Below are 14,527 nucleotides of genomic sequence, written 5' to 3'. Positions count from 1 at the left end.
GCCGAATGGTAGCTAGTAGACGCGGAGCTAGCCGCAATAAAAATGAATTCAAAAACAACTACATTTATGGAATTAAATTTACGATAAAATTACGGAATTAAATTTATGACAGCATATACGGGAAAATTCATTCATTTAATTTAAAAAAAAAGGTACATAAATAAAAAAAAGTACATAATTTTTTTAAAAAAAAACGGGCTTCCACACATGAGCCCCGCCTCTCTCTACTCTTCATACGTCGTCGCCACCGCCACCGGGACCTCCGCATTGGTGGCATCTGAGCCCGCATCTGAGCCCCCCATATGTGCCCTCGCGGCATCCAAATCGACCCGCATGCTCTCGAGCATCGAGTGAAGAAACCTCTTCTCCGTGGGGTTAGTGGCGGCCCTCCAATCTTGGAAGACCTCCTTCACGCGGAACAGACTCCTCCGCTATCCTCCGGCAGTCCTCCTCCGTCTCGCCCACTACTCCTCATGCGGAGGACGTTGGCGTACAAGCCCGAAAATCGGCCGACCGCGACCCTGATGCGTTCCCACCCCTTCCGGCACTCCTCCCCGGTGTAGTCCTTTCCGTGCGGGCAGTTCCTCCTGTAGGCTGCTCTAATCTTAGCCCACATGTTGACGATTCGTCGCAAACTGACAACCACGCCTTGGCCAGGGCGACGTACTCATTTTCCGTCCACTTCCTCCGTGTGGGGGTGTCGTCAACATCCGGCTGCGACGACTCGCCAACCACCTTGCTCTTCCCCTTGCTCTTCTTCTTCGGCGCGGCCCGACGACCCCCCCTAAAGTGTCCATCTCCCCGATATCGAACCCCAGCTCATGCAATGAGAAACGGTCATCCCCAGTGAATTGCGTCTCCATTGGGGTCGAAGCCATCAAAAAATCAAGAGTGGGACGATAGACCGTGTCCTCCCCCGGTGACCCTTGTAACCCGGGCTGCATACCGGGCTGCTGCATACCGGGATGCATCCCTCCCTGCGCGCCCGCCATCAACCCCATCATCTGTTGTAGCATCTGCTGCGGTATCTGGGTCATATCCATCTGGCTGCCCATCTGCCCCTGCATCCCCCCCTGCGCGCCCGCCATCAACCCCATCAAACTGTTGCCAAGGGTTGTTGTACTCCTTGGCCCATCTCGGCCGCCCATCCAGCATTCCCACGGGTATCGTAGGAGTTCTGAGATCCGCTCGTCGCCGGACTAGACTCGTTGTTGTTGTCCATCGCTCGATGTTGCTCTTGTACAGAAATTTAGAGAGAGAGAAAATTCGTTAAAACAAGTGGTGCAAATGAAAATGAAACTAAAATCGTGTATATATAGTGTTTCAAAAAAATTCAAAAAAATTAAAAATAAAAAACGGTACTGGCCGATCGGCACGCCACAATGGCGGCCAGCGCCTGGAAATCGGCGTGCGCTCGACGATTTCTACGCCGATTTGCCGCTGGCCGGTCCCAATGGTTCGACTAGCGATTTGCCGCTGGCCGATTCCAATGGTTCGACTAGCCGACCGGCTAGCGACGTGAATCGACTAGCCGGTGCGCTAGCCGCCATTGTGAATTCTCTAAGGACATCATTATGTTTTACTTGAAAATATTAAATTGTGAATACAAGATGATTATTGAGTGGCACTGGATACACAATAACACTAATTTTTTTGCTTAAAAAATTAATTCGTAGTAGTATATAAATTTTATTACTCATATGATCAAATGTGGGTGGAATGAATGTGAGATTGAGATTGGTCGCCTCTTGACTTTTGTTGTATGATTACTATAGTTTTTTTCTTCTTTTCCTCCTTGTATGATTACTATAGTTAGCTAACTTGAATACGCTTTTTCCCGTCCCGATCAGGTGCATTATTTATGATCATATAATTATAATTATAATCATATAGTTAAGATAGAGTGGGTAAAAATCAAAAGTATTACTAGTACTCTATTTGTATTTAATTCAAGTAATTTAATTTAGCTAGTATTTTTTTTATTACTAGTATTATTTAAAATCATATGATTAATGATCTGTATGTGGATGAAATTTATCTTTAAAATTATAAATAATGATTCGAACCTGATATATTTTTCAAAAACTATAATGATCTTTTACTAATATTTGTGCAAAGTGTAAAATTGAATGCCTTAGAGCACTCCCAATGGTTTGGGGATAAACTCCCTTATTTCTCCCTAACTCCTGCCACATCAGCGCCACATCAGCACCAAAATTTATCCCTAGTTTTTGGCCAACTTTTAGCCAACCTCTGCAATGGTTTCTCCCTTATTTCTCCCTAACTCAACATTTCATTTTTGCATCATCACTAATTTAATTGTTTTATTTTTATATATAATAAAGCTAGCTTATTTAATTTATAAGATAAAACAAATAATAGTAATAAAGTTCGTTGTATTAAACACGGGTACACATTACAACGAAGAAAATTAATAAAAAAAAAAGTACACGAATGGAAAAAAAAAATCAAAAAAAAAATTCAAAGAAAAAAAAATTCAAGGGCGGTGGGCGCGGTTTCTATTTGCCCACAATTCTTCGATGATATCGTGTTGTAGTGCTTGATGGGCCTCCTTCTGGTGTATGTCCATGAACGCCTGGAACCGTTCATGTTCGTTGTGCGGTACACCCTGGCGGGCGGACTCGGTTGAGACACCGTGACTCGATGATGCAACACTTGGTCATTGGTGACGTCGAGGACGCCTTCGTGTTCATCATCGATGATCATGTTATGCATGATGATGCACGCATACATGATATCGGCAATATCCCCCTGGTAGAAAAAGCGCGTCGGGCCCTTTACCAGTGCAAATCGCGATTGGAGCACCCCAAATGCCCTCTCCACATCCGGTGGGAGCGGGAGGTACCTCTTCTTCGGAAGAAGAATGTGATATTTCCTCGTCGGACTGAGCACGAGACGATGAATCAGAACTCATTTAATAAAGATGGAGAGAAAAAAGATTGAAAATTTGTGTGAATGAAGTTTGTGGGTGATGAATGGAGGAAGAGGATGAAATATTTATAGGGGTGGAAATTAGAATATGACCATTGAGGAAAAAAAAAATAAAAAAATTGATCATCGCCGAAAAATCGCCGAACAGCTCCCCACAGTGGCCGGCGATGATCCGGCGATAGCCCGGCGTTAAAACGCCGCTTGGCGTAAAATCGGTAGGAATTTCGCCGAAAAATCGCCGAACTCCTCCCAATGGCCGGCGATAAGTCGGCGATATCCGGCGAAAAATCGCCGGATTTTCGCCGTCGCCATTGGGAGTGCTCTTACAGCGGAAAATTGTGTGGTGCATATATTATTATATTATTACTTATATTATTACCACTCAACTTTCACAAAAAACACCACAAAATTAATCTCTCGTCAACTTGGAACACGACCACTACTTAATTTTCTGACTAATGAGGCAAAACATGGACTATACATGGATATCAAAAATTTCCTCACTCAAATAAATTGTTCTGTACAAATTTGGCATACAATTTACAGCTGCATTTCAAACCAAATAATTCTGCACACATTGTCTCAAGTTTTGCAAAGTAATTGGCTTCGACACAAATGAGTCCATACCATTTGCATAGCATTCGTCTGCGCTTTCTGATACTGTATTCGCTGTCATCTGCACACGTAAAATCTTGTCAATGAGCAAAAATACTACTAGTATTTCTTTTTCCTGTTTTTGTTTTGTTTGAGGTTTGATGAATGAGAGTAGTGTATAGAGTGATCAAGCTTACTGCAATGATAGGAACCCTCTTTCTTGTTTCCTCTACTTGATGAGATGCCGCCTCCATCTCTACTCCGGCCTTCACAGCCTCTTCCCAGCTGCCTGTTTCCTCAAACGATCGGATCAATCTTGTAGCTTGAAGACCATCCATTACCGGCATGTACACATCCTGCAAACATTAGTTTCATTTTCAGTTAATATACCTAAAACAGATAAAAAACCATGTTGTTAATTTTTATTTTTATTGATCATACCATTAGAATGAGATGGTAAGTACTTCTTTGAACTGCCTTCACAGCCTCTGCTCCGTTGGAGACGACATCAATGGAATAGCCCAACTGTTTCATCATAGATTTTGCCACCATGATGTTGATCTTGTTGTCCTCAACCAGCAGTATCTTGTGTTGATTTGTCTCATCTCTCTCAACTGTATTTCTGTTTGTGGACGAGCATTCAGAAGCTGTTTCTCGAGCTGTACAATGAGAACGGTCGTGTTCTTGTTCTTTTAGGTTGTCTGAGCCTGCATGCTGGATTTCAAGCATGGATGATGTCGTCTCCATTGCACCAGCAGTCGAATCAGAAACTTCCTCTGAGGCGCCCTCGTTGCTTGCAATGTTGCTAGAAGGCAAAGGGCAGTCTTCCAGCAAACCATTGCAGTTGTTTCCGTAGCTATTTGGTAAGAGCTTGGGAATCCTTCCATTTATATGTGAAGAAAACAACGTGCCCAATGTCCGAGGCTGGAAAAGGAACACGCCTGAATTCAGATCATCGTCGTCTCCTAGGACATCTTGGTGGTCCGTATCAGATAGTTCGTCTGTCTCATCTGTATCAGAGGCTGATGAGACCTTGTAAGGCAGGACGAATGTAAAAGTAGAGCCGTGGTGCTCAACACTTGACACAGTCAGATAACCTCCCATAAGCTCAACCTACAGAAATCCATATTTTGTAATTTTAACACCATGATTTCAGATAATTTTCAATCAAGATTGAGGTATAATTACCAGTTGTTTACAGATTGCAAGGCCTAATCCTGTCCCACCATACTTCCGAGCTGTATCCGCCCCAACTTGCATGTATTTTTTGAACAAATTCGACATAGCATGCTCTGTCGTGTCAAGTTTAAAAAGCACAACTTGATATCAGCACAGAAAATGCTACCAACATTCATACTTATGGAGGAAACATGAAAAAAGGTACCAGGTATTCCAATGCCAGTGTCGTAGACATCGCAGCGGATCCACACTACTCGTTCCTCAGCCTTTTTTCGACCCTCCTTGTCTCGATCCATTTGATCGCCATTTTGATCACAGGACGTGTTTCTGAGCTCGGGTTCTTCATGAGAAGTGCTATTAATAGCGTGTCCGTTGCCATTAGTATTGGCTGAATCAGTTGATTGATCTTGAGACTTCTTCTCCGACCCTTGTTCGTTTATATCGCTTGGCTCTGGAACCACATACAGATTTATGCCAACTTTCCCTTCATGAGTAAATTTGATGGCATTGCTGTGGAAAAAAAAAAGAACATTAAAATGATAAACAAACTAACACCATCATAAATATGTTTAATATCTGGTTTGAAGGTTACCTAATCAAGTTGGTGAGTATCTGTCGAATCCTTAGGACATCTCCGATAACCTAGAACAGAACAGCACCCATAAATGCCTTTTCCCAACGAGTAAAACATTTTCCTTTTCTTGGAAATCAATGGATCCTTTGTATTACCTCGACTGGAACATCTTCTGCTACATGACCTTCTAATGTGAGTAGTTTTTGCAGTGAGGCCGCTGCTGTCTGGAGTACGTGCTTCACCACCTCTCTCGGCCGAAACTTGGTCGCCTCCAACTTCATTACTCCTATAAGATAGACAAACATCACCTCATGTTTAGACCAGCAAATGAGACTTCAAAACTAGGCAGGTCTGTAAATGTCACACCTGACTCCACCTTGGAGAGATCGAGGATGTCGTTGATCAGCTGAAGAACCAAATCTCCAGAAGACAACATCACTTTCAACAGCTGCCTTTGTTCTTTATCGAGGTTAGTGGTTGCAAGAATCTCTGTCATGCTCACAACTCCAGAGAGAGGAGACCTTATCTCATGAGACATTGTCGCCAGCATTTGTTTTGCGCGCATTGTCTCCTCTGAAGGAACGATGTAGCTACCAGATTAGCCACCATATTTTCGGCAGTCAACCTTCTAACTAAATAGTATAAGATGAATAACCTGTTATGTGGATCGTCTTGTTAAGCTCCGTCTCCATAGCCTTCTGCACAGCGATTTCCTCTCTAAGTTTCGCCATCTTCTCCCTTTTCCTGACCTGCATTGCAGTTACAGAATGCAACGGTGTGAGATTTAAAGAAACGAGCTTTTTGGATCAACGATAGAGTTGGAGATTAACCTGATCAGTAACTTCCATTCCCATGTAATTTACACCAATGGTCTCTCCTGCCTTGCTGAAAACAGGCTCCACATAGATCAAGAATGTCTTTGAACCAAACAGCTCCGTCTCAAACGTGATCTCCCTCTTTGCAGGCAATCCGCGTTCTAAAACCTCCCTTTTGAAGTCTTGGGACTCCTTCACGCCTGAGCCAGTGAAGATCTCAACGTCCGTTTTGCCTATGATATCCTGTAAAATCAGTTAATCTGAGGAATTATAGTGGCATCAAAATGCCTTAAAAAACGACACAGAATTCTCTCCATCATAACCATACCTGCTCTCCCAAGCTCGGGAAATGGTTGAAGATGAACCTATAACGCATATCCTTATCCTGCAAAACGCCCGACTCCTGTCAGCCTAGAGCCAAAAATTACAATGTGAGTGTGTCCAAATGAGAACAAATATATACCTGGTGGCCTATAACAACGGGGGCATTTTGGAGGACGAAATGCAAGAAGTTATCTGCCCTCTTCAAAACCTGAGACAGCTCCTCCACCGGAGTTGACTGCCTCTCCAAATTCTCTATACTCTCTTGCAACTTCTCCACCAACACTTGCTCCCTTTGAAGGCTAGCTTCTAGAAGCTTCTCAAGATGCATTGCTCTCTGCTTCCAGTAAACAACACTGTCATACTCCGCATCTATCGCCACTATCTTCCCTTGGGAGACGACATCTTTCCTCCTCTTAGGAGCATCTTGGTACAAGTACCTCAGATTCTCATCAAGAATGGAAATAGGCCGCTTGTCTCCACCATATCCATCCTTCTCAAACCGATGCTCCTCCAAGATCTCGAGCTTCTTGAGCTCCATTTCTTGCTGCGACTTGCTCAGCTGGTCGAGCTCCTCTCTCAGGAGGCGCACGACATTCGCCTGCTTGAACTCCCAATTCTTCACCAACTTGGCCAGCTGCCCGTTGCCCTTATCACTATAGTTTGTGAGCTCCATTAGCCTCTGAAAATCGACTATGTTAGGCTCTTTCTTGATGGTGACCTCCTCCAACATGTCTTGATCTACCCCGGGCCTCTCCACGTTGAACTGCCTGCCGGCTTCATTCATGTCCTCTGGCCACATTGAGGTCAGGACGACGTCCAAATCCTCGGGTTGATCACTTTCCATCTCACACCCCATTTCTTCTCTCTCAACAAACTATACCTCTTGCATCCACTAATTCAATGATGTAGTTCTAGCAAGCATCAACATCTCTTTGATAGCTATATTCGCCTCGTTGCAGCCTTATACTCGGTGTTTATTAAGCCTATAAGAATAAACAAAGTAGCAAGATTAATCCAAGTATTTAGGAGTAACAAAATCAACAAAACATGATAATGAAATCTGTTTTCACAGAAATGAGCCCTTCTAATGGAACAGTTGCAGTTCATCAAGATTCAATTTTTATTTCATTCTGATGCAGCCCATATAACATATAACATACAGAATATTGATAACTTTAAACACTATCAGATATAGGAATTTGACCGCAGAAAAAAGAGGTTCATTGACCGAAATTGAGAACAAATGGTAGAAAAAGTATGAACACAGCAAAAATTGAGGCTAAAACAAACAATCTCATTTGCAAGAAACCAATCAAATTCCCTAAAAAGGTAACCTTTTGGATTAAAAAAATTAATGGGAGCTTGAAGAACAAGGCTATAATCATCCAGGGCCTAAAACTTTTGACGGTAGATCTGAAAGAATCTCTTGGAAGTGGTCAGTCAAATAAAAAAAATAAGAATAGGCCAAGGTTTGGGAGCAAAATAGAAAATGTAGAGAGAGAGAGAGAGGTGGCCGGTGGGTGATGGGAGGAGAGCATGTGCAGAAACCCCAAGAAAAAAGTTAAGAAATAGAAACGTAAATTGAAAATGGTGATGTGGGATTTAGGGAAGAAGGCATGTGAGAATGAGGTGAAAAGGAATTGAATAAAAATGATTGCTTGAACTGAGTATAGTATATAATATAATGGTGTGAATTGGCAAGTTTCATGTGTGTCTACGTTAAGGAACGTGTGTAGTGTGTGTTGTGCGTGTTGTTGGTTGGATTCAGGTCTGCTAAAAGTTGGAAGTGGCTAACTCAATCACATTCATAAAATCATGAGTTGTATGTGTGGCGTCAAGTCCTGGTGTTGTTGTGTTTAGTAGAGCAGTCAGCAGAGAGAGATGAATATTAAGAAATGATTCCTTCAATCAACATGAGTATGCATATACATGCTGTGAGAGAGAGAGAGAGAAGAGATGATTTTTAAATGGTTTGCAGCCCGCCTTTAAACGAGGTAAGCTGCGTGTGGATCACACGCAACCACACTACGTGCACACATTTTTGTGTGAAAAAGTTCAGTTTTACTACCTTCTTCACAATTAACACGATACTTAAATTTTTTGACGACTATGATTTTAGTATGCTGTAATGTTTAATACTAGTAGAGCTAGGTAATAAAACAGAAGAAGAGAGTTGTACTTTATTTTGTTAGAAATGTGTCTCTATTTGCGAAATGCGAACGAACAAATCCATTTTTAATTTGATCAATTTTCATTAATTATATTTAAAATAATGAGTTTATTGGTATCTAAAAGATCAGAAATCTTGAATCACGTCAAATTCTCAATTTTAGGATACCAGAAATCGTTTTAATGATGAATTCATAGATGAAAGACCAGTAATTTAGTACTGGGATTATTAAACGAATTTTAATCTTGTACAAGATTATCGTGCACTAATGTGTAGTGAATTACATATAAAATAATGTAGAATCACATATAAATACTTCTACATGTTATAATGGAAAATATAGAATGTATAACTATGGGGAGTGATCAATTGCTAACTCATCCCTTAGTTGCTGACTACAACTAATTTAAGATCATAAGATTTTAGAAATCTTGTGGTCTATAATTTGCCATGTGTAATTTCGTTTTTCATTTTTTAATATTAAAAAGATAATAGCAAGTATCAAATTTAGGGTTTAGAAATATAATGTCAATACAGTGTATGAAATACATCAACACGAAGACATAATAATGTCAACACAATTTCATATTAACATTTTACAAGCATAATATTGACATATTATGTAAGGTGTATTGACATAAATCTATACGTAAAAAATACGAAAATTCAAAAAAAAAAATTTTTTTTTTCAAATTTTGACGTCGGAACATATGCATGTAGTATATCGTTGGAATCCTTATAAAATTATCTTTAATTTGATATATGTTATATGAATTTAAAGTTTTGGGATTTCTTTTAAAAGGTAGTTATAACTAACTTGACATTAATACCCCTATTGATATTTATTAGAATTAATCCTATAGCCTTATTGACGTTTTTGTTGATCGTATTGACATTTCGTGGTTGATGATCTAGGCCTTTAATTTGAATTTCTAATGGCTATTATTGAGTTGTAGTTAGCAATTAAGCATTGAGTTAGCAATATAACACTCCCCGTATAACTATAGTATAAGACTCGTTTTCTCTTAGGTATTTCTTTCCATTTTCTATCATTAGAGATTTACGCAATAAAAATTTTAGGTCGGGTTTGTTGACATACAAAATAAAATTAAAAACTAATACTAGTACAATAAGGGGAGTGATCAATTGCTAACTCATTATTTAATTGCTAACTACAATTAATTTAAGGCTACATGATTTTAAAAAACATGTGGTCTACAATTTGCCACGTGTAATTTTCGTTTTTATTAATTAAATCGAAAAAGATAAAAAACGCCCAAATTAGGGTTTTGGATGAAAATGTCAATATAGTATTTCGAAAATATCAACACAATGCTTTGAGAATGTCAACACAAATTTAGGATTGACATTATATATGCTTTATATTGACATATTATCTTATTGCATTGATATTAACCTGTGTACGAAAAATACGAAAATTCTAGATTTTTTTTTTTTTCAAATTTTGACGTCGGAACATATGCATGTAGTATATTGTTGGAATCCTTATAAAATTATCTTTAATCTGATATATGTTATATGAATTTAAAGTTTTGGGATTTCTTTTAAAATTTAGTTATAACTAACTTGACATTAATACCCCTATTGATTTTTATTGGAATTAATCCTATAGCTTTATTGACGTTTTTTGTTGATTGTATTGATATTTTGTGGTTGATGATCTAGACCTTTAATTTGAATATTTAATAGCTATTATTGAGTTGTAGTTAGCAATTAAGTATTAAGTTAGCAATTTAACACTCCCCAGTATAATAATATCTTACATTGGTGTAATGATAAAATTAACTCCATAGACCACTTTTAATTTTAGGATGAAATCCAAATTTTATCTATATTAACAATCGTGAATACAAACTGAGAAAATGTAGTTTCAAGAACATTTTTATTAATCCATAAAATACACAACAAATAACAATGTGATAATCAAACACAATTTTTTGGCAGTATAGTTTTTTTTTTTTTTTTTCATCATATACTATACAGTACTAGTATGATTTACTTTTTTTCATTTTTGACTTTCTTTGACCATTTTATTACTAAAATTTGTACATGACCATACAAAGTAAAGTTATATGACCAGTATCAAACAAAATGATAATATAAAATATGGGATGATAAAGAAAAAAAAGGATTTAATTAGGCGAGAAAACAAGGGAGAGTACGTGAAGAATCTTATTAGTAAGGTTCTTAATCATTATTAATTTAATGATGGATTAGAGGGTCGATTAAAATAGTTAAATTAATTATGCATTAATTAAAGGCCCTTTGGATCCTGCAATGTCATGACTCACGGCCATTGCATTAAGGGCACGTGGACCTTAATATCACCTCTACAATTAAAATATTGAACATATCTCTGGAATATAATAACCCATTTATCTTTTCGATAAATAAGTGCTCTATAGTAATATGAATTCAAAGAAAACAAACAATTATTAGGAAAAGATTTCAATGTTGCTCTTAATAATTTTAAAGAGTATTAATAAATACGAAATACTTAAAAAAGAGAATAACATGTAGTCTACTTACTATATATGTATAGAGAATTATGCGATCAGATAGTTATGAGTTTATACTCCTTGATCGTTATCAAACTAAGTAGAGAGTACTAAAATTTTTATGGCCTTTTGCATATTTACTTCATCTCACTCATTGAGCTCAAATATTAACATTAATGATTAAAATGAAATTATTGACGTTTAAAGTTATCGGTCAAGAATCTTTGAAAGTTAGCTATCAAATAAATTGGTTAAATTATTAATTGACTATCAAGTTTGACTTTATGCCCCACTGTTTGAACACAAACTCAAGTTTGCCAAATGGCCCTAAAGTCTAAGCAGCCTCCAACTCATTAGGCACAAAAACTAATTTAATTCTGAAATAGTACAAAACTACTTTATTAATAAAAATTAGTTGTCTTAGTAGAGTACTAGTATAAAATATCATAGCTCAAATAAAAGAATGGAAGGCGCTAACATTATTCCTCACACACACAAAAAAAATTCATTATTCTCAATCTACTAGTATTTGATAATGATCAATTTTGATGAATTAATGAAATTGCCAATAACTAAAATTTTATATAACACGTCAAATAAAATGGTTCTGGTAATGAGTCATGGACTTATGTTTGTACAAGAACCTTAAGATTAATTCATTGAGTGATTTCCGAGTAACAAGGTTTTCAAGAATTATCTAAATAGGAGAACTAGTTAATTAATCATCCCCTAAACAATAGTCATAAAAAAAATTAGTGGTGCTAGAAACTTTGCTCTATATTATTAAAATTAAATAGCATAATGGGGTTGGTTGAACATGGAATCAGTCATTAAACAAATTGTTTAGCCCCAATCAAATAAAAAAATCCTGTTATGTGGGGCAAGTATTTGCTTAAGCGACGACATAATGAATATAATTAGTTGGAGGGACATGGTGATGTGATAATTAAGCCAAATTTTATATTGCAATATAGTTGTAATAGTTTAATGTTATGCACAGCTAAGCCATATTCGTCTTTGCAGTTTTCTGCTGTGGCAACTTTCTACATGACAATTCTCCCATGTGAAATTTGCCGCTATTTTATGTCTTATTGTATTATTTTGTTTTTGGGATATTGACATCTAATATCACGAAATTTTCAAAAAGTTGGGTTTTTCCCATGAACTTTAAAATTGACAAATAATATCACGAATTTTATCCCGTGTTTGTTTTTTCTCACGAATGAAAAAATTCATGTTATTTTAATAGATTGAAGAACAATTTTGGAGGGTGTGCTTTAAGGAAAACTATCTTTAAAAATTGAAAAACTTGAAACTTTCAAAATTGTTGTCGAGAAATTATGAAAAAAATCGGTATCATAATATTATTTGTGGGAATTTTTTCATTCGTGGGAAAAAACAAACACGGGGTAAAGTTCGTGATATTATTTGCCAATTTTAAAGTTCGTGGGAAAAACTCAACTTTTTGAAAGTTTCGTGATATTAGATGCCAATATCCCTTTGTTTTTCAAAGTAGTAAAATAATATTAGGAACGCCAATAAAATTTGACGATTTTATAATTAGAGGTTTGTGTGTTCAAATTCGACCAAGGCTTTCTAAGATGAAACCTACATTATTTTGCAGAAAAAATGTACTTATATCAAATCAGTTTTTTATTTATTATTAAAATGAACTACAAAAATAATAAGTAGTACTAAAAAATAGAGTTTATACTTTTTTTTATAAATGATATAGGAATAATTATATTTTAGATACATAAAACAGGGAAAATCACAATCATCAAAACAAAATGATCAACAAAGACACTTAATTTGTGATTTTCCTCGGTTCAGATACCTAAAATGTGATTTTTCTTACATCGGGTATCCAAAAAAGTGCAAACCACAATTTTTTAGGTACCATTTTTATACTAGTTCACTCTTATTTTTATGTATTATATTATCGGATACTTATACTTATCAGGGAGTTGGGAAATTTTGAATTCATGACCTTTTAACCAATCAATCAGACTATATATGCCTTTGAACGAGCTACCTAGTATCAATTTTTAAACATATTCTTAAAATTTTCCATGAACATATTCTTAACAATTGCACGACCCTATTTATGGATAATCCAATAATCCATTTGATTAGTTATGAAGAAAAGTCTAACAGCATTGCGTGGAGCAATTTTTCGCATGTATATTAGAAACTTCAACCCTTTAATATATTAATAATATGTTTAATTAGTCTATGATCCTAATTTCTATTACGTAAAATATCCAATTTTATCAAATCTTACACTAACTTAATCTCTCAAAAAATCACAAAAGCGAAAAGAGAATGAACTGTTAAAAGTGAGCACTTTTTTTTAGCTTTAATCATGTTTTATTAAATAATTTATCTTCGCAGAAAAAACAATAATAAGTACATGATGATTCATATGAAACTAAAAACTTTTTGAGTCAATATAAAAGCTCAAGTGTAGTGCTAAACATGTAAGCCAATGCTGATCGAGTCCATCGCTTTAGTTATATTATGGCAAAATCATATGAAAAGTTAAAGCAAAATTTAACATTCACATATCATATCGAAACAAATTGCAACATGAATGTAAGATAGTAACTGAATGAAAGTTATAAGAGAATGGAGAGAGTTATAAAATAATAATTTTTCTGCATTTTCATTCTATTTTCTCCTACATTTATTCACATGAATATTCTATTCCATTATACCAAATAAATAAATGGAATGAACGTAGGAATCACATTATATTCCTTATTACATTTTAAGAGTATAGATTTAGAGATGAGTAATGGGAAACAAATAATAAAACGATTAATGATTGAAACTGGATATAAATACAGCGATTGTTGTTAAAAACAATGTTAAAAGAGCAAGAAATGTTGGAAAAATGGAAATAATATCATCATAACTGCTATTAATAATAACTCTTTCTTTAACTACTCATTACACTAATTAACACCAACTATACAATATATTTCATTTTTCCACTTATCCACTAATATTAATGATTTGAAATCTTAAAATATTCCTTTCAATATGTTTTTAGGCATATTTAATCAGAGAATTTCATGATATGATAATCAGTCACAACAACTAAAGGACACCTTACAATATTATTTTAATACTAATAAAACTCGCATAAAAATGCTGGGGACCGAAAATGAAGTTACAAAATTATCTAGCACAAGTTTGTAGCTGGAAGGACAAACTTCAAATAAAAATAAAGAATGTAATGTGTCATTTAATATTTCTATTTTTAATAATTGATTCTATTGCTCACCAAGTATATATCTTTTAAATAACTGTTTTTTATATATCATAAACAACTATAATATCAAAAGAAAACAATATCATAACCAATTCCAAGTTTTTCATGTGATTGATACATATC

General features: G+C 36.1%; 1 protein-coding gene across 1 annotated transcript; it reads right to left on the bottom strand.

Moving 5' to 3' along the window:
* Positions 1-3,436: 3,436 nt before the first annotated feature.
* LOC125219303 (histidine kinase 5-like) lies at positions 3,437-8,276 on the bottom strand. The gene is made up of 13 exons (XM_048121244.1): positions 7,773-8,276; positions 6,578-7,421; positions 6,443-6,499; positions 6,130-6,357; positions 5,955-6,048; positions 5,666-5,872; positions 5,455-5,585; positions 5,318-5,367; positions 4,931-5,235; positions 4,735-4,838; positions 3,988-4,659; positions 3,744-3,902; positions 3,437-3,628 (listed from the first exon to the last, which is right to left on the bottom strand). The coding sequence occupies exons 2-13, from the start codon at positions 7,292-7,294 to the stop codon at positions 3,506-3,508; spliced, it is 2,847 nt and encodes a 948-aa protein (XP_047977201.1). The 5' UTR covers positions 7,295-7,421; positions 7,773-8,276; the 3' UTR covers positions 3,437-3,505.
* Between the last annotated feature and the right edge of the window lie 6,251 nt (positions 8,277-14,527).

This window comes from Salvia hispanica, chromosome 4 (assembly GCF_023119035.1).
Source record: "Salvia hispanica cultivar TCC Black 2014 chromosome 4, UniMelb_Shisp_WGS_1.0, whole genome shotgun sequence".
Lineage (NCBI taxonomy): Eukaryota > Viridiplantae > Streptophyta > Magnoliopsida > Lamiales > Lamiaceae > Salvia > Salvia hispanica.
The sequence above is the reverse complement of the archived record's forward strand: the minus strand, read 5'-3'. Positions and strand labels throughout refer to the sequence as shown.

Coding starts and splice junctions, on each gene's coding strand:
- LOC125219303 (XM_048121244.1), bottom strand. CDS start 7,294: ATGGGGTGTGAGATGGAAAGTGATCAACCCGAGGATTTGGACGTCGTC. Junction 6,500..6,577: donor CCGTTGTTATAGGCCACCAG/GTATATATTTGT, acceptor GGCGTTTTGCAG/GATAAGGATATGCGTTATAG. Junction 5,873..5,954: donor CAAGACGATCCACATAACAG/GTTATTCATCTT, acceptor TCGTTCCTTCAG/AGGAGACAATGCGCGCAAAA.